This window comes from Balaenoptera borealis (genome assembly GCF_965194805.1).
Source record: "Balaenoptera borealis genome assembly, chromosome: 2".
Taxonomy (NCBI): Eukaryota; Metazoa; Chordata; class Mammalia; order Artiodactyla; family Balaenopteridae; genus Balaenoptera; species Balaenoptera borealis.
The window spans coordinates 53,375,863-53,393,448 of record NC_138867.1 but is presented as its reverse complement, the minus strand read 5'-3'; the positions used below and the strand labels follow the sequence as shown (position 1 = coordinate 53,393,448).

Sequence of the window (17,586 nt, the reverse complement as noted above, 5' to 3'; positions counted from 1 at the left end):
AAACTGATATTAAGAGGTTATATAGTTTTTCTGTTAAAGCAGTTGCATGTCTGAAGCCTTATAGCCTTGCATTCTACACATTGCATGTTGGCCCTCAGTTCTTTCTAGTCTCAGGAATAGAATATTGCTTTCTATAAAGAGCACGTACTCAAGGAAGCCATATAGGTGTAAATGTGTTTTCCTACCGACCAGAGGTTTTCCCAAAATGGTCTTTGGATCTGTGCCCATCTGTGACAAAGTGTCTTATGTTAAAATGAGAAAAAGACAATGTAGTAAGGTTTTCCTAAGGCTAAATTTATTCAAATGTTAGAGCTGTTTCTGAACTGAAGTTATATCCTTCCTTCATTTTTAGTGTAAAAATGTCCTAACTTTATGAAATGATGGTAATATTAAGTGATAAAATATGGAATAACACTATGTTGGATCCTGTTTTTTCACAGGGGGGATATACTGGTTTATTTATTCATTCAACAAATATTTATTAAGTGTCTACTCTTTGCTAGGCATGGTTCTAGGCACTGGATCAACGGTAAACAAAACTGACAAAAATCCTTGTCCTCGTGGAGGGCATTCTATGGTGGGAGGTGAATGATAAACAATAAGTAATTAACATCTGTAAGGCTCGGTTTCCTCATCTGTAAAGTGGTAACAAGGGTCTGTACCTACTTCATAGGGTTGTTTGCAAGAGTTAAATAAGTTAATAAGGCAGAGTGCTTAGGAGTTCATAGTGCCATTGAATATAACTAGAGAGGGAGATTGAGAGGGACTGAGATTGTGGGGTGGGGATGGGCTGCAATTTTAAAGTAGAGTGGTTACTGTAGGCCTTATGGAGAAAGGGCCATTTGAGCAGACTTGAAGGAGGTGCGGGAGTTGGCCATTTGGACATCTGGTGGACGAGTATTCCAGGTAGAGGAACTGGCCAGTGCAGAGCACCTGAGATGGACCACACCTAGCTCATCTGATGAAGCACTGGACAGTTGGTGTGGCTAGTACAGTGAGTGATGGGGAGTGTAGTAAGGGAGGAGGTCAGAGATTGAGGGGCGGGTGTGGTGATTATCTAGAGCCTCATAGGCCGTTGTGAAGATGTGGGCTATTACTGTGAACGAAATGGGGAGCCATTGAAGGGTTTTGAGCAGAGAAGTATAACAATGTGATTTATGTTTTAAGAGGTTTCACTTGGCTGCTATGTTGTTAATAAATTTAGGGAAATAAGCGTGAAAGCAGGGAGACTGGTTATGGTGCTTTTATAAATAGTAGTCCACATGAAAGTTGATGGTCCTTTTGACCAGGGTGGTAGCAGTGGGAAGTGGTAAATAATGGTGAAATTCTGTATATATTTCAAAGGTAGAGCCAACAGATTATCATAACAGACTGGATATAGGGTGTGAGATGAAGACTGGAATCCAAACTATTTGGCCTGAGTAACTAGAAAAGTGGCATTGCCAATAGGGAAGATGGGGAAAAGTGCAGGTGAAGCAGGTCTGGTGGAGGAAGGGCTAGGACGTGTAGGTGAGTTCAGTTTTGGACATGTCAGGTTTGATGGGACATGAAATCCACACGATGGACATTAGGAAACTTCACTCTGAAATGGACCTAAGCCTCACAAAATAACATGTATAACTTTTCTAAATTAATTCAAAAATCACTTGTTGAATTCTTTAGTTGCTTGGGAGATAGTACCCATTCTTAGTCTATTCATTTACACCAATAATAAAGTAAAAGTTTAGAACAGAGATAAAGTGGTCACATTCCTCTTACCCTAAATAAAATATTTCCTCAAAAACTGCAAATTAAAGAACAATTTACTCACATCATACAAAAAAGAGGTAATTCACAAATTTAAAATTTATTCATAACCATTGAGAACTAGCCATAGAATATATACTACTCTAGTCATTTATTTTCTATACATGATGCCCTTCATTTCAAATATATTGTTATTAAAACAATTGAATAATAAAGCTCCAACTAGATTAGTCAGAAAATAAATGGGAAAGTCACTTAAGAGTTTTCTGCTCTCAAAATTATCCTGATTATTAAAAAGTTCTGAACTGCAGCAATGATTATCATTTCTGGCATCATGGAATGAGAAAATAACAATTTTCTAAAAGAGAAAGAACACCTTCCTTTTGACTGCTGCTGTGCAGAAAGCCTCCCGAAGATGTTGTTGCTGATCAAGTAACATGAATTAATATCATGATCTAAACTTAAAGGAATAATCCCCAGCAGATGTGGAAGAGAGAGACCAGATTCCTGTCTGCATTTCACTTAGAAGCCAGTCTTCCCTCCAGGTAGGATTCTCCATCCCTAACCCAAAATATCTTCCAAAAAAATATAAATGATGGATTTGTACATTATCACTTACAGAGAATAATTCAAATAACGATAATTACATTTCCTTCCTTTCTCCCCCCTCTTTTTTTTTTCTGTGAGATTTGGACTAAACTGAGGCAAAAAGATGAGCAGAGGGAAAAATGTGAGCCAAGTGACTTTGGAAAACTCCCTCAACAGAGAATCTAAAGGTACAGACGAGTCATAAAAAGCATAGGGTGCAGATGTTGCTACAATTTAGAACTTCACCAAATTGTCTGAAGTAATCACATAAAAGAGAAATACTCTTGAAGGTTATCATCTTGGAAAAAGGTTAAAAACCTTTGTGAGTTCTTTAGTGCCAGTGCAAGAGTTACTACATAAGCTTTTAGCTAGCAATGAAACAGAATGGGACAAATAACCAGTTGTATCCTGGAGCTACCTTTGGTGGCTTGAAATCAGCCATGGTGAGAGTATTTACACCACAGAAGTCAGCAAATGATGCAAATCAGGGCTTTTCTTGCTTTCTGTTTTTTTAGGGAGCCAATTTAGCTGTGCACCACTGAAAACTCTGCACAGGGATTAGCACGACCCTTAGCATCTGTGACAAAGATGTTCGAGTATATATAGCTTTGTCAAGGAAGATTTGGGGGAATAGATGAGTATTCTTTCTACAAGCAGGGGACTTCTAATACCCATCTTAGTAAGATCTGGTGTTTTATTTCTCTAGGAATTCAGATTTCATCGAATCCTTATTAGAAAGGATTTCTCTAAAATATGGCTCCTGTTTCACCTCTCTTCATTAAAAGCTAAAAGGAAGGAGATAAAATATATGTGCGAAAGGAAAACCTCCTGGTTTCCAGTAAGCAGAAGTGGTACCCCATGATAAACTGTATAGAGTCACTGGAAAGGAGTCAAAGCCATAGAGAAACCAGACCTGCTTTTTTTTTTTTTTTTTTTGTGAATGACGGTGTTAAAGAATGTAACCCCTCTTAACTTCTCTACACCCCGTACATACAAATTGCTTATACTGATACAACCCTCAATGGTAACTCACTTCACACATCCATTTTCTTTCTTGTTATCGCCAAGATTAAACAGCATGTTGGGGCAATATTCTGCATTTATCTAACCTTTTCCATTCAGGCCACAGTGATACAACAGCACAGGTTTATGTACCTCACACGTCAGATCCTATCAAGAGACTTGGTAGTGACAGTTTGATAAGGACACCATAGCTTATTGAACTTGTTCTAAAAACAACAGCAGCAAACCACTCATCTCCTCACACTTTTTAATGACCTTTTTCTATGGTGTCCCCATTTTTAGATGCAGCAGATGCATTACTGACTGCGTGGCCACAGAGCATACAGAGAGCTGAGGGCATGTGATAATGTGTGTTTTGATATTATACCATTAAAAATTCTAGAGCGCTCTGCATTTCTTCAATTACCTATTGAGAAAGGAGAGGTCTAGAGTTAATTTTAACTTTCACCTCGCTGACAGCTTCAACCAAAGTGAAAAAATGCCTTGTCAGAAAATGAGAAAAAAAAATTGCCAGGAGTTGCTTTTCTCTCTGTTCTCCACAATGCCCAGCATCACCACAGATAACAAAGGAGAAGGCTACCGGACTTCACTGTTTCAGGATAACATCCCTAGGGCAAGTACATAGAGAAAAATAAATCCAAATAAATATAAAATTAGAATGAACTATACAGGCTAATTTTCTTACATGTTTTCTCTTTTTTTGGTCTTTGAACTCATTTTATTTCTTTTTTGCAATTCACATGGCCCAAAAACGTTCCTGTGACATTTCCAAAGATTTTACTATAAGCACATTTAATACTATGTATGACAGATAATTTAACCACGTTAAGCTTTTAAAAAATTGTTATTGCTATTATTCAGTTAAATTCAAAATGACTTTTATTATCATGGTGGAATTCTGGTAAGATGCTAATCTCTGTAGAATTTCACATCTTTCTGCTCCTTGCAGTTTAAAGCAGGATGAGGAGCATTCAGCCAACCTGTTTTCATTTTGTCATTCAGTTATCTTTTTAAACCTGTAAATACTAGTCTTCTGGTTGTGCCCTAGAGGCCTGCGGTTCCCTCTGTTTTAGGGATAAAACCACACTGTTTTAGGTGGACACAGTCTTGGAGGAATGGTAGAGAAACCTATGGGGTACTTCAATACAAATAGATCTAGTGGTAATACTTTTCGTAACACCAACAGAGACTTTGTGAGTTTAGAAAACAACATTTTGCTTTGTGAACATCTGTAATACAATTGATATGGCAGCGGTGAGGGAAAGATAGGGCACATTTCCAAACACTGGCTTATTTTTTGGTGGCTTAGCATCTGTTCCCCAGAACACCTTTATCATATCCCTCTCTTCCTCTTTGGAACTTTCTCCTACTTCTGAAGCAAAAAAAAAAAGGGGGTGTCCTTCTATCTTCTCACCTCAGGTTCTAGATATGATCATAAAGAACAAATTATGAAATATTTCAGGCATACCAAAATGTAAAGAGAATAATATAATGAGGCTTGACTACCCAACATCTATCTTAAGAAATAAAACAATTACAAACACAAGTGAAGTCCCCTGTGTATTCCTTCTGCCTCCTCAGAGGTAACCACTAGTTTTTATGTTTTTATACTTTTGCGACATGTATACATCCATAAACAATATACAATGGTGAGCTGTGTGTTTTAAATTTTTATATAGGAGGTTGCCTATTCCTCACATTATTTCTAAGATAAACTAATACATACAACTCTGGTTTATTAATCTTCACCGCTTACAAAGTATTCCATAGCATGGATGTATAATAACTTATTTATCCACTCTTTGGTTGATGCTTCAACGTATATTTAGTACAGGTCCCCTTGAGCAATGTGTGAGAATTTCTTTAGGCAACAGACCTAGGATTAGAAATTTTGGATCACTGGATATGAACATTTTTAACTTCACTAGATATTGCCAGTCTCCAAAGATTGGATCACCAGCAGTGAAGCCAGCAGTCTGTTTAACAAGCCCTCTATGATCAAAGTTTCAGATTCATTAGTCTGGTGAGGTTTTACTAGGTAACTGGAAGTTAACCTGTGGTATAATCTTGGCATTCAGATTCTAGAAAACACTGACTAAATAGTACAGATAGATAATATATAGTAAATAACCAGCATGACTGATTGTCATAAAAGGCTAAATTCTTAATGAGTTCTATTGCCAGGATGGGACCTCTGCATGTGCTCCTGCCGTTGCTGTGCTGAGAAGGGCAGAGGAGGGAGCAGGTAGCCTGGGGTCAGGCCAGGGTGTGCAATAAGCTTGGCTGACATTACTTAGCGTTATTGTCTTGACTGCATCAGTTAAACCCAGGCATTGGCCTAGACGCAGGCGTGAACATTCACTTAGGGGTTCCTTAAGATTTAAGGCTATTGAGTCTTACTGATTGGGCTATTTTTAGATATTTATATGCAAAACAAACCCATCAATCTTTATATTACATAATTTAAAAATCATATTTCAAAGTTAGTGCTGCGGTAACAGAATGCCAAAGAGGTTTCCCTTAAATATTCTTTCTGTAAAGATGTCTTATAAAAAATCTTGAAAAGGAAGCCTTCACATATTTTAGGGTAAAAAGATACAAACAGATTTGTACATTCTGCAAATGGTTAACATGTAAACTAGAAGGAAAGTGACTTTATTTCAGGTTTAGCAATATAAAAGCTCAACTAGGGGAAAAAAAACATGTACCAGTAACCAAAAGCATTTGCTTACATCATTCCACAATTTACATAACAAGATGATAATTGTTTTTCAAAACCAGACAACAAGTTCAAAAATGCTTCTTTTCACACCCTTAAGTGATGCTGTTGGGAACAATGGCTGTTTCAAGGCCATTTATCGCAGGCACATTTCCAGCTAGTTCTGGTTTATCATTACTCTCATTTTATCTTCTTTCTTTTTTCTCTCTCATCAGCTTTTTGCTTTCTTCCCTTCTTCTTTTATTCACTGGATTCCGAGGATCATAGATTTCAAACGTGTCTGAATCTTGCATGCTTGCATCTTTCACTTTTCTGCTTTTATCCTCAAACTGAAGTACATGCGACATCCTAAAATGGGAGAGAGATGGTTCACTGATTTTTGCATGAGAACTGAAAGTAGAAATTCTACACTACACTTGTTTTGGCATGATGAACCAAAAGGGTACAAAACACCAAGATGGGTTTATTGTTTACTGGTGCTTATACCACATGGAAGCCAACTTCTCAGAAAACACTTAAATTTGAAAAACATGTCTGGAGTTTGTTTTGTTGGTTTGTATTTCTAGTAGTGAGTCTCTTTGCTTCAGACTTCACTCGAGGTTTCTTTCCTGATGGGAGGTTAAAAGTGTCCTACCCAGAAGTCTTCCTTCAACTAAACTCAGAGAACATTCTTCCAGCTTCCTTTAAAGAGCACACTCAGCCAGGTTGCAGAGCAAAACTCCCGACATTAAACCAGCCCTATCTGGTTTTGTTTTGTTTTGTTTTCAGTAGTTAAACGGGTCAAGTAGGGAATGTGTTCAGAAAATTCCTGTTCAAATGCTGTTATGAATCCCTTTTCTGGGGAATTGCTGAGTTTAAAAAATTTTTTGTACAAAAAGAAACTGAGCTTTTGGCACGGCTCCATGGACTAATTTCCTCCTCCTACTGTTGATTACAGCAAATCTAACCACCCTGCTTTCCTACTTTATCAAATGCTTACTGGTCTTAAGGTCTCAACATGTGCTTGAATCCTAAGTGGTTGTAAGCTGGCTATGCTTAGCAGCAGAGAAATATGTAAGTGATTAGCTCTGCCCCCCATTAGGAGGTGCCGGGAATAAATAGGGAGGTCCCAAAACCAGATTCTAGGGCAGGTGAATGAATTTGGAAAGAGGAAACGTTCAGTTTTTACATACAAATAAAACTACTAAGGCTTTCCCCACTAAATATTTAAGCAGTTTTAAAAACAGGCGCACCCAACACTTTATCACAGCAGATGGGGGTAAACCGCCTGAAAGGTTAACACTCCCCACATGTCAGTTGTAACTTGCAGATGAAACCCACATATTACAGTGATTTCTGTTTCCCTATATGAGCAGAGATTGGGCAGTAGGTACTAGCAGAGATTCCCCTACCCTTTCTTCCTGCAGTACCACAAATGCGGAGGGAAGTTTACTTTTGTTAAAAATTCCCATGGATATACTTAGATTTTGAAGAATCCTAAAAAGATTTTGTGAGGGAAATGAAATGTTACAACATTAATGATACTACAATTGCACAGAGTTCAGTAGGGTTGACTGTTCACCAGGTTGACAAGTTTTATCTTACCACCTCTTCCTTCCCAGAAACCTCATTAGAATGCAATGAGTATGAGTGATATTATTATGTGGATGAACTAGAGTCTACTTTTATTTACTGAGGTAAAGCACATTTGCCTTTCTATACTTTATTATTAATAATATATTATTTGCATCAGATTTCATAACATGCAATATCACACATGAGAACTGCTGACTTTTTATACTTCCATGGATTTAACCTTGGAAACAACCTCATTTAGAAAGTGCAACATAGGATTATTGCTTATTTAGATGGAGTACTCAGAGTCTGATTTTCCTGTGCTTTCAATTTTCTACACTGTTTGAGTATTAGCGTCTGAGAATAAAACAATCCTCAACTCCTAGCAAAAGGATAATTATTCTCCAGCCATGGTAGCAAGTGACCACTATAACCAGACTGAATCAATCAAACAGGATTTAATCAATTAATGGTGACTTGCCTAGGCCAAAATGATCAGTAATAACTCACTTCAGTAAATACACCTCTGAAAGCCACATGATCAGTGACAGCCTCATGCTTTTGAAAGTTGGCCAATCAGTGGCAGACCCACGCCATTGACATGCTTCTGAAAGCCAGCCAATCACCAGCAGTCTCTCCTGAATAGTGGTGCTTCTGAGGCTGATATTAACCCCTAAACAATCTCCAACCCCAAAACTCTACATAAGGTTTGCAACCTGCTTTGCTCAGAGAGACTGTGTCTGAAAGCAAGCTCTTTCTTATTTAAGTAATAAATTGAGCTTTTTTTTTTTTCAGGTACTGAGAGGTGGTCTTTTTCTTTGATACTCCTTACAATCTATGCAGCATTCCCTAGAGTGAGCTCTTCAGAATTTGTAAGTATATTACCACTGATGAGGACTAAGTTTAGAAGTGTGGCAGGACTGTCCTGTTAAAGGTCCTTATCACACGTCATGGGGAGCCCAGACTCCTACACTGTATTTCGGTAAGTGCGCAGCAGCTTTCCAAATGATTTGTGCTGATGCCTAACCCCAAACCAGAAAATAGCTGGAATCATATTCCCTTTAAAACAATTTTATTCAATACTCCTATACTGATATAAAAATACAAATACCACTGTATTAGTTAACTTATTAATACTTTTCCATATACACATTCTTCTATTTTAAAAATTATCCCTTTCTCTGCCCCAAAAGACAGACGGGTCTTTTGTTATAATCATTTCTAGTAGGGACTGTCCATGTTTCAAAAATGACTTTACCAGAATTTGTCAAATAAAACCATAAAAAGGCAACTTCCTCCTTTCTATGCCATGAGAGGATCTTACAACTACTAGATTTAGTTGGCTTTGGTATAAGAAATGAAATCTAGACATGTGAACAACAGCACAAAGTCCACAAAAAGAAACAGATTTTCCTACAAATCTGAAAAAACAGAAAGCTGTAAAGTAGCTGTCTTTTTCAACTGTTTGTTTCATACACCACTGCACTAAACAAGTCCAACATTTTGATTAATAACAAACCTAAACCCAGAGGAAAGAAGGGGCTATCAGCTTACAAATTACTTCAGCTTTAATATCATAATGCTTAGCATGGCTGGTTACTCAGCATAATATTTAATCTTTAATTGAAATAAAAACATAATCAAAATGCTTCACCCATTTATCTTTCAACATGCTTCGGTCACTTCATTTTAAAAAGCAAAACAAAACAGTTATTATGATTTTCAGCATAATAAACTCCTGACCTGTGTGCCTCCATAAATCACAGACTGCATGAATTGAAAGCATGCCCACATTTTACAGTCTCCTGTGAGAATACACATGCAGACTTATTATACAGACTTAATTCAAGTACATAAGGTCTGGTAGTTTACAACCTTGTATGTACCAATAACTCAATACTATCCACTCTGTGACTGGTCATAGAATTGGCCCAACAAGAGCAGTGAAGCTTTTGGAATTACACACTGATCATTTACATATGAAAATTTTAGAATTTGTTCATTTGAAGGCAAAGACAGAAGTTTAGTTCTGATTAATAACAATTTTTCATAAGATCAGATTCTCAAGTAAGAACATTGACTTTAGTGGTTATAGAAATATGGAGGCTTACCATTTTCATAGAGGCTGTGTATGACCAGGCCGCTCAAGATGGCGGTTCTCTTGCTCTCTGTACATCCCCTGCTCAACCAGTCCCTACTTCACCTACTCACATGACTGATCTTCCCTCTTAATCACAGAGCCTTAACGGTAACTGCCTACGTGTTTGCCCCCTGTCCCAGGTGGTTATCGTTCTAATGCTTAGACCAGAACCACTCCACCAAGCTAGGTTATCAAAGGGAAACATCTGCCCCACTGACAATTGTTAACCTGAGGGGCTGAGAGGGACATGCTCCTCTGCTGGTTTCCCTGGTAACTGATGAGCCAACCTGACATCAATTCCCCCTATAAATGGTAACCTCCTTCTCCCCTGCAGTAGCGAAGATTGCTGCTGCATCCTGCCTGCCGTCTGCTATAGGTGGGGTGTCGCTCCAGGACATTTTGCTTCTGACTTGTAAGATTCCCTATCCAATACACCTTGGATGTCTCTTTCACTGTTTCCAGGCTCTTTCTTTGGTCTCACGGTTGGGCAACTACAAGGCTTGCAGACCTGAGGGGTACAGCCCCCAAACAAGTAAGTTTATTCTTTTTCTTTTTTGTATGAGGCTGTGTGGAATTATAAACAAAAGTAAACAAGAGTCTTCGAAAAGGACCTGGACCTTGACTAATTTGACATCCATTTTTAAAAACTCTCATTCAATTGTAAAATAGATTAAGATATGACAGCAGTTAGTATTAACTGGGAAAGCAAGAGAGGTACTAATTCTCAGACATACAGTAAGTAGTGCAATATAGAATTCCAATATTAATAACTCATTTCAGACTGAAATGCATTTAAATTATTTATGCTTATGTAATATAAACAGCTATCTTTTTCATCAGAAATTCTATAAACCACTCTTTCCCATTTTCAAGTCTCCCTAATATAGGAACTTACCACCCTACCCTTAGATTGTTGTAGGTGTCTTAACTGTTTTATGTCTGTACTATTTCTCCTTCTTCCAACCTCCAAAGGTTCTAAAATAATCTTTCTTAATACATCTCCTTTTAGCATCCCTTTGACCAGAAACTATTGGCTATTGTATTCCACTGAAATAGCTGAGCCTGACCCTTAAAACCCTCAAACGACTGGATCTTCCCATCTCACCAACTTAATTTTGTTTCTTTCATCAACTCTCACCATTTTGTAATTGCCTGTTCACTTAATTGTGAACATCAGTTATTTGAGACAGTTTGAGTCTTGTTCACAGTTGAGCTCTCAGTGCTCAGAATGATGATTGGTGCTGGGAATCAAAGCCTTTAAATCCTCTGTATTGGCCAGGACCTCTGGCTGGAACTAGCTGGTTTGCTAACCTAACAGTTAACCTTCTTTTGTGGGCAGGGACTGTCTTTTATTTCTATGATAAACTTTTAAAATGTCTAACAGGTTCTGCAGAACGTCTTGAGCTCTTCACAGGTCCACCTTTTCATGACCTCTCATAGCTCAGCACACACTGATTGCTGCTTTTCCACTGCTCTCATATCAGTGATGGCTAGTTTTTATTCCCTGTAGACTCTGGTGGGAGCATGCCTTATGTTCTTTCCCATTTCCTATGGTACCTAATGTAGAACTAGATAGGATTTCTTTTAAAGCAATATTTCTCAAAGTCTAATCCCAGAGCCCAGCAACAAACGCAGGCTGCACATTACAATCACTTGGGTAGCTTTTAAAACTATCAACACCAGGCCTCCACCTCTAGAGGTACTGACTTAATTGTCCCAGGATGGGGCTCTAGCATCAGTAATCTAAAGTTTTTTCCTGGTGATCTAAAAATACAGCCAAAGTTAGGACCACAGCATTAAAGTTTAAGAGTCTTTAGGCTTTCAGATTGAGTTCATTAGCCATTTGTTTTGGCCCCTTCAGAGATGAAGAACAGCTGGTTCCTAATGACAAACTACTCACATACTTAAAGAAGCTTAAGTGGCTTCTGAGCCTGTTTTAACTGAATAATCTCAAGTGTATTATCCATTTCTTAAATATAGTCTGAGGAAAAGGCAAGGAGCTAACTGAATTATTCATTCAACAAATATTGGAGCCTTTTTATGTGTGAGACCCAGTGTCAGACAACAGGGAAATAAAACCAAATAGGACCCAGGCCCTGCTCTCCTAAAGTGAAAAATCTGTTAGGGGAGATTAACACACAGGCAGCAGAACAAATGTACATTTTGGAAATGCCTGCAAAATGGGAGGGCACAATAAGAAGAGCATCCTCCGACATAGCAGTCTATGAAAAGCTGTCACATGTCTGGTATTGTCTTCACAATAACTACATGGGGTAGGTGGGAAATATGTTATTCACCTCCATTTCACAGGCAACCTGAGAGATTCATGGTCAAGAAACTTGTAGCTGGTAAGTAGTTGACCAGGTACTTGACTGAATGTCTTCAGAGGTAACAAACTTTCATCTTGTGAAGATGTATTTAACTTCAGGAATAAATCAAAAGTTAATTCAGTGCTAAGTCCAGTGAACAGGATAAAAAAAAAATCAGATCGGGCAGTGCTTATTTTGGAATACAGCATTTTGAAAAGGCAACTATAAAGAGACAAGAATGATAATCTGTGTGGCTCCCAGGCTGGCCTATAATGCAATTAGAAAAGAAGTTCCAAAAATGTCTTGAGCCATGCGGGAGCCTCTTTGGGAAAAGACACCTCTCTACTAGGTGAACACTTGCTTTAAAAAAAAGGCAATTAATTTTCACTGTAAATTTTTATCCCTTTATTGCCTTTAATCATTGCTCCCTGGAATTAGTCCCAATTTCTCCCTATACCTCCTAAGATGAGGGTGCTAAGTAGGGACACACCATTCAGCTGGAGGTCCAAGAGGAGCAGAGCCAAAGGGCCCGGCACTGTAAGGGTGGGTGTCTGGCAGTCTCTTCGCAGGCGTCAAATTACTAAGGACTGCCTTTATGACTGATGATGATATCCAGGTATTTTCTGTTACATATATATTTTTCAAAAATTCAGATTTAGCCATGAAAACTGTCCTGTTTTGAATCCTTCAGTGGTTCCCTGTTGTCTAAACAATGAAACCCAAATTTCTTACGTAGCCTCTATGACTTGGCTTTTGTTCCTCTCTCTAAGCTCCTATGTCATCTTCACATCTTATGCTCTAGACATCCTGAATTACTTGCAGTTTCCTGTATAGAACGTGCTCTTTCCTGCCTCCTTGCTGCCTCTGTATGGTGATATACTTCTCTCCCTGCTTCAGTTGAGGTGTCATCCCCTCTGGGAACCAGTCCCTGAATCCTCTCCTGGCCTGTCCTGCTCTTTTTCCAGGAGGGTTAAGGTCCTCTTCTGTACATGTCTTAGTTTAGCCTCCCTCACTAGACTGCAGATGGCTCTGTTTCATTGGCCTTTGTAACAGCACCAGTCACCAAGCCTTGACAAGAAGAATGCCCTCAATAAATGCTGAATGAACACATGTTTCTGGGTAGCCAGTAACTTCTAAAAACCTGGTTTTGTTCACCTTTCTCCTTGAGTATCAATAGATAATTCCAAATTATTTAGTAATTTCAGTTGACCCTTGAACAACATGGGTTTGCAATGCGCAGGTCCACTTACATGCGGAGTTTTTCAGCAGTAAACACTCTAACACTATATGATCTGTGGTTGGTTGATTTTGCAGATGTGGAACTGCTTCTATGGAGGAGCCAGGTACACAGAGGGCCAACTATAAATTATAAGCGGATTTTCAACTGCACAGAGGGTGGGTGCCTTAAACCCTCACGTTGTTCAAGTGTCAACTGGATTCTTATAAGCCTTTCAGTTTTCCAGATAAGTAACTCTTCTTTCAAACTCTACAATACTAGAGAAAAGGCTAATAGTCTAAGACCTAAAACAACATATTTCCACCACCCTTAAGTTTATGCTATAAAACTCCAACAGATCTTTCTCAAATGAGCCAGTTAAACTGTCTAATGATTGGTATTTGTCTTCTGTACTCAGCCTTAGAGGTGTAAGGTAGGGAAAAAAATGCATATATTGTCCTCAGACAGCCTTCCTCTACTTGGGTTGAAAGGCCCTGCCTTTCTTTGTGAAACTTTGTCACCTACATAATTTGTCTTTAGTGTTGACAGCTTCTCATTTCTCTGTTCAGTTAGAATTCTTAAGAAACCCAACTAAATAACCCCTGATTATTACTTAAGTTATCGTTCTTAAGGGACTATGGATAGAAACTTAAATGATCTAGTTTATAAGTTTTCTTTTTTGTTTTCTTTTGGTGGGAGAGGGCTTGAAAGGAGACTTGTATTTGAAAAGCAAAAACAGGCTTTTTTTAAAAGAAATTTCAGTGAGACAAAATAATTTTTAAGTTTAACCCACATTTGATCCTTTGAAAAAACCACACCCTGCTCTGTATCAGAGATGGGCCACCGCATACTTCTGTCCATGTCACTTCTCTGGAATGCCCTACCACCTCCTTCCCACTGGTTTATGTCCCCTGAGCTTCCAAAGCCCAATTTAACTGCCATTTCCTCCTAAAAATCTGACTGCCTTGGGCCTCAGGACCTACTTTTGCCTTTGAATTTCTCTAACGCCTTTTATGGAAGCTTTTGTGGATTGAAGTCAGAAGACCTGGGTTTGAGTTAAAATTCAGTCATTCAGTGTTTCTGTAGGAAAGTCACATTGCTCTTCAGGTCTCTGTTTCCTCATCTGTGAAGAGGGTATGGTAATAAGCACCATATTTACATAGTTAGAACGAGGTTCAAACATCATGCCTACAATTGTGGTCCAAACACTTACCATTTTAACTTATTTTGTATTTTGTGTGTATGGGTGTTAATATAAAGTGAGCTTGTATATATTTATCATTTTTATACTATTCTATTAAACTTCATACCCTTTTTCAAAGTGTTTTCATGTACATTATCATAAAAAACTTATTTGATCTCACTTAACTGTAGGTTTATATGTATATTTATAATATGTCCTGTCTACACGACGCCATAAGCCATTGGAAGGGCAGAAGCTACTTATAGATTGAAAGAATTATAGAAATCTTATTTTTACAACTTTCATAGCATGATTAACATACATTCACTGTCTTTGTATGTTTTTTCTTTGTGCAAAGTAAAGCAATCCTTAGAGGCAAAAAGAAAAAACAAACAAAAAAATTACCTGTAACTCCATAGCTTATCAATAACTACTGTAAACATACAGGCACATCGCTTCCTACACTTTGTTCTATGCATGTCTAAAGATGTATATATACTTATAGTAAGTCCCCTACATATGAACCTTCAAGTTGCAAACTTTCCAAGATGCGAACGTGCATTCGCCTGTCCAGTCACGTAAGTTAGTTCACGTGTCTGGCATACATTATCACGTGTGTGCATCCTCTACAAGTGGTTGTGCTTTTGTGTACTTTACTGTACAGTACTGTATAGAGTACAGTAGTACAGTATCTTTATTTCAAGCCCAGGATGTCCGGAAGCAAGCATAAAAGCAGCTGTGATGTAGCTGGTACTGTTAAGAAGCGCCAAGCAATAACGATGGAAACAAAAGTGAAAATAATTGAGAAAGTGGAGCGAGGCGAAAAGATGGTAGACGTCGCTCGTTCTTATAATGAGGAGCTTACTAATGAAGACCTGATGGAATTGGAGGCCCAGAGAGAGGACTAAGAGAGATAAGAGGAAGAAGAAGTAACTGAAGAACCGAAGAGATTCATGACACAGGAAACGGCAAGGGGATTTTCTTTATTTGAGGAGGCACTGTTAGTTTTTTGAGGCACAGGACCCGAACATAGAACAGTACACGAAGGTTGCAGCAGCTGTTCAAAATGCAATGCAGTGCTACCATGTCATCTATGATGAGGAAAAACACAATTACTACCCAGACATCACTGGATCATTTTTTCAAGAGGGTAGATAGAATTGAATCCAGCAAGGAACCAGAACCTGTGCCATTAATGTCAGGTGTGAGTGAAATTGCAGCTTGCCCTCCTTCTCCTATTGCTGACGATCCTTCAAGCTCTACCATCTCCTACCTCCTCTCCCTCCTCCAGTCAGTAACTCTTCTTGGCTCTTCACTTGATGCCAGCCCCTGTATGCCAGCTGTTGTACTGTACTACTGTACTTTTCAAGGTACTGTACTGTGAGATTAAAAATGTTTTATTTTTTGTGTTTGTTTTTTATGTATTATTTGTGCAAAAAGTATTATAAACCTATTACAATACAGTACTATATAGCCGATTGTGTTAGTTGGGTACCTAGGCTAACTTTGTTGGACTTACAAACAAATTGGATTTACGAATGTGCTCTCAGAACTTGTTGGTATGTCGGGGAACTTACTATATATTTGAATGGGTCATAATGCATATATTTTACAATTTGCTTTTCATACCGAACTACACCACAAACATCTTTTTAATAACTATACTTTTATATCATTGTATTCATTGCCTAATATTTGGTCCTACAGATAATTTAAAATCCACCCTATATTAGAATTCTTACTCTTGTTCAAATTTCTACCTTTGCAAACATTACTGCAAATAATATCTATGTGAAAAATATTTGGATTTTCTTATTTGTAGTAAATGTTTCCGGGGGGGGGCGCTTGTTCAACATTCTTTCTTTTAGTAGATTGGTCTTTTCCTTTAAGAAATGACCCTTCCCCACTGTCAGCCCTTGTGGTTGGGACCCCCTCGTCCTTGTCTGAGGAAGGGAACACATGGTATAGGCCTGTGCAGACTAACCAGTGATTAGATCAGGGAATGGGCATTTGAATCCGGCGAGGTCAAACAGAACTGGCTCAGGACTTTTTCTGGAACTATGGGGTTGGCCATAATGGAAACATAAGCCCAGAGCTTCTGGAGGCCACCTCCTGGGTGGGAAGCCTGCCTATGGAATGAGAGGAAAATGGAGCCAGAAGACAGAGATTCCTGACATTGGCTGAACTCTGACCCAGCTGTGCCCTAGCTTCAGTTCTGAAGCTTCCCATGCTGATAAACCCCCATTTTTAGTTGAAGACATTTCTGTCATTTGTAATAATCTTTACTAACGCTTAGGATAAATTCCTATAAGTAGAATTCTTAGGTCAAAGATTTGTACACTTTTAAGGCACTTGATATATATGATTTACCTTCCCTTCAAAAAGGATATACCAATTCATTCATCAGCAGAGTGCCTTATTTTGTTTTGATTAATAAACTGATTTTTGTTTTCATTCCCCACCCCCCCCGTAATGTTTTTGGCTATTTGTATTTCTTTTGCGACATGTATATTTGTGTCCTTTGCCCATTTAAAAAAAAAAAAAAAAGGCATACTCATCTTCTCCTAATGGATTTGGGAGAATTAATATATTAAGAATATAAATCCTTATTTATCATATAAACTACAAATAGACTTTGTAGTTTGTCATTTGTTTTTTGAGTTTCACCTCCTTTCTTCCTTCTATCTATCCCTCCTTTTCCCTTCCTTCTTTGCTTCCATACAGGAACTTAACAGTTTTTTATACAGTGCTAGTGAGTAGTGTCTTCCTTTAAGTCTGTCTTTAGAGTCATACTTAAGAAGTCCTTCCTCACATTATGACCATGTAAATATCCACCTATATTTTCTTCTAGCACTTTTACAGTTCTTTTTTCACTTGTTAATCTTTTATCAATTTAGAATTTTCTTTTAGTATTTGGGTAAGATAAAATTGTAATTTCTTTTCCCCAAATAGTTACTTAGTTGTCCCAATTTCATTTCTTCAATAATCTACCCTGTACTGTTTCCCACTGCTTCAATTAACATAGTTTTGGCATCTTACTGAGAAAGATCATTACCTTCTTACTCTTGGAAAAAACATTTCTCAAAATTTATTTTACTTTTATTTTTA

The 17,586-nt window shown here is 38.0% G+C and overlaps 1 protein-coding gene across 3 annotated transcripts in view; it reads right to left on the bottom strand.

Annotated features, from left to right (window-relative positions):
• Positions 1–17,586, bottom strand: part of CWC27 (CWC27 spliceosome associated cyclophilin) — a 249,514-nt gene that overhangs the window by 6,892 nt on the left and 225,036 nt on the right. For 2 of the 3 annotated variants that reach the window (XM_082383187.1, XM_082383188.1), the window contains one exon: positions 1,818–6,424. The exons of the other annotated variant lie outside the window; for it this stretch is intronic. In XM_082383187.1, the coding sequence (XP_082239313.1) occupies positions 6,262–6,424 (163 nt within the window). In that variant the 3' untranslated portion in view covers positions 1,818–6,261. Of the gene's footprint in view, positions 1–1,817; positions 6,425–17,586 lie in introns of those variants that run through there. 3 annotated transcript variants of the gene reach the window in all.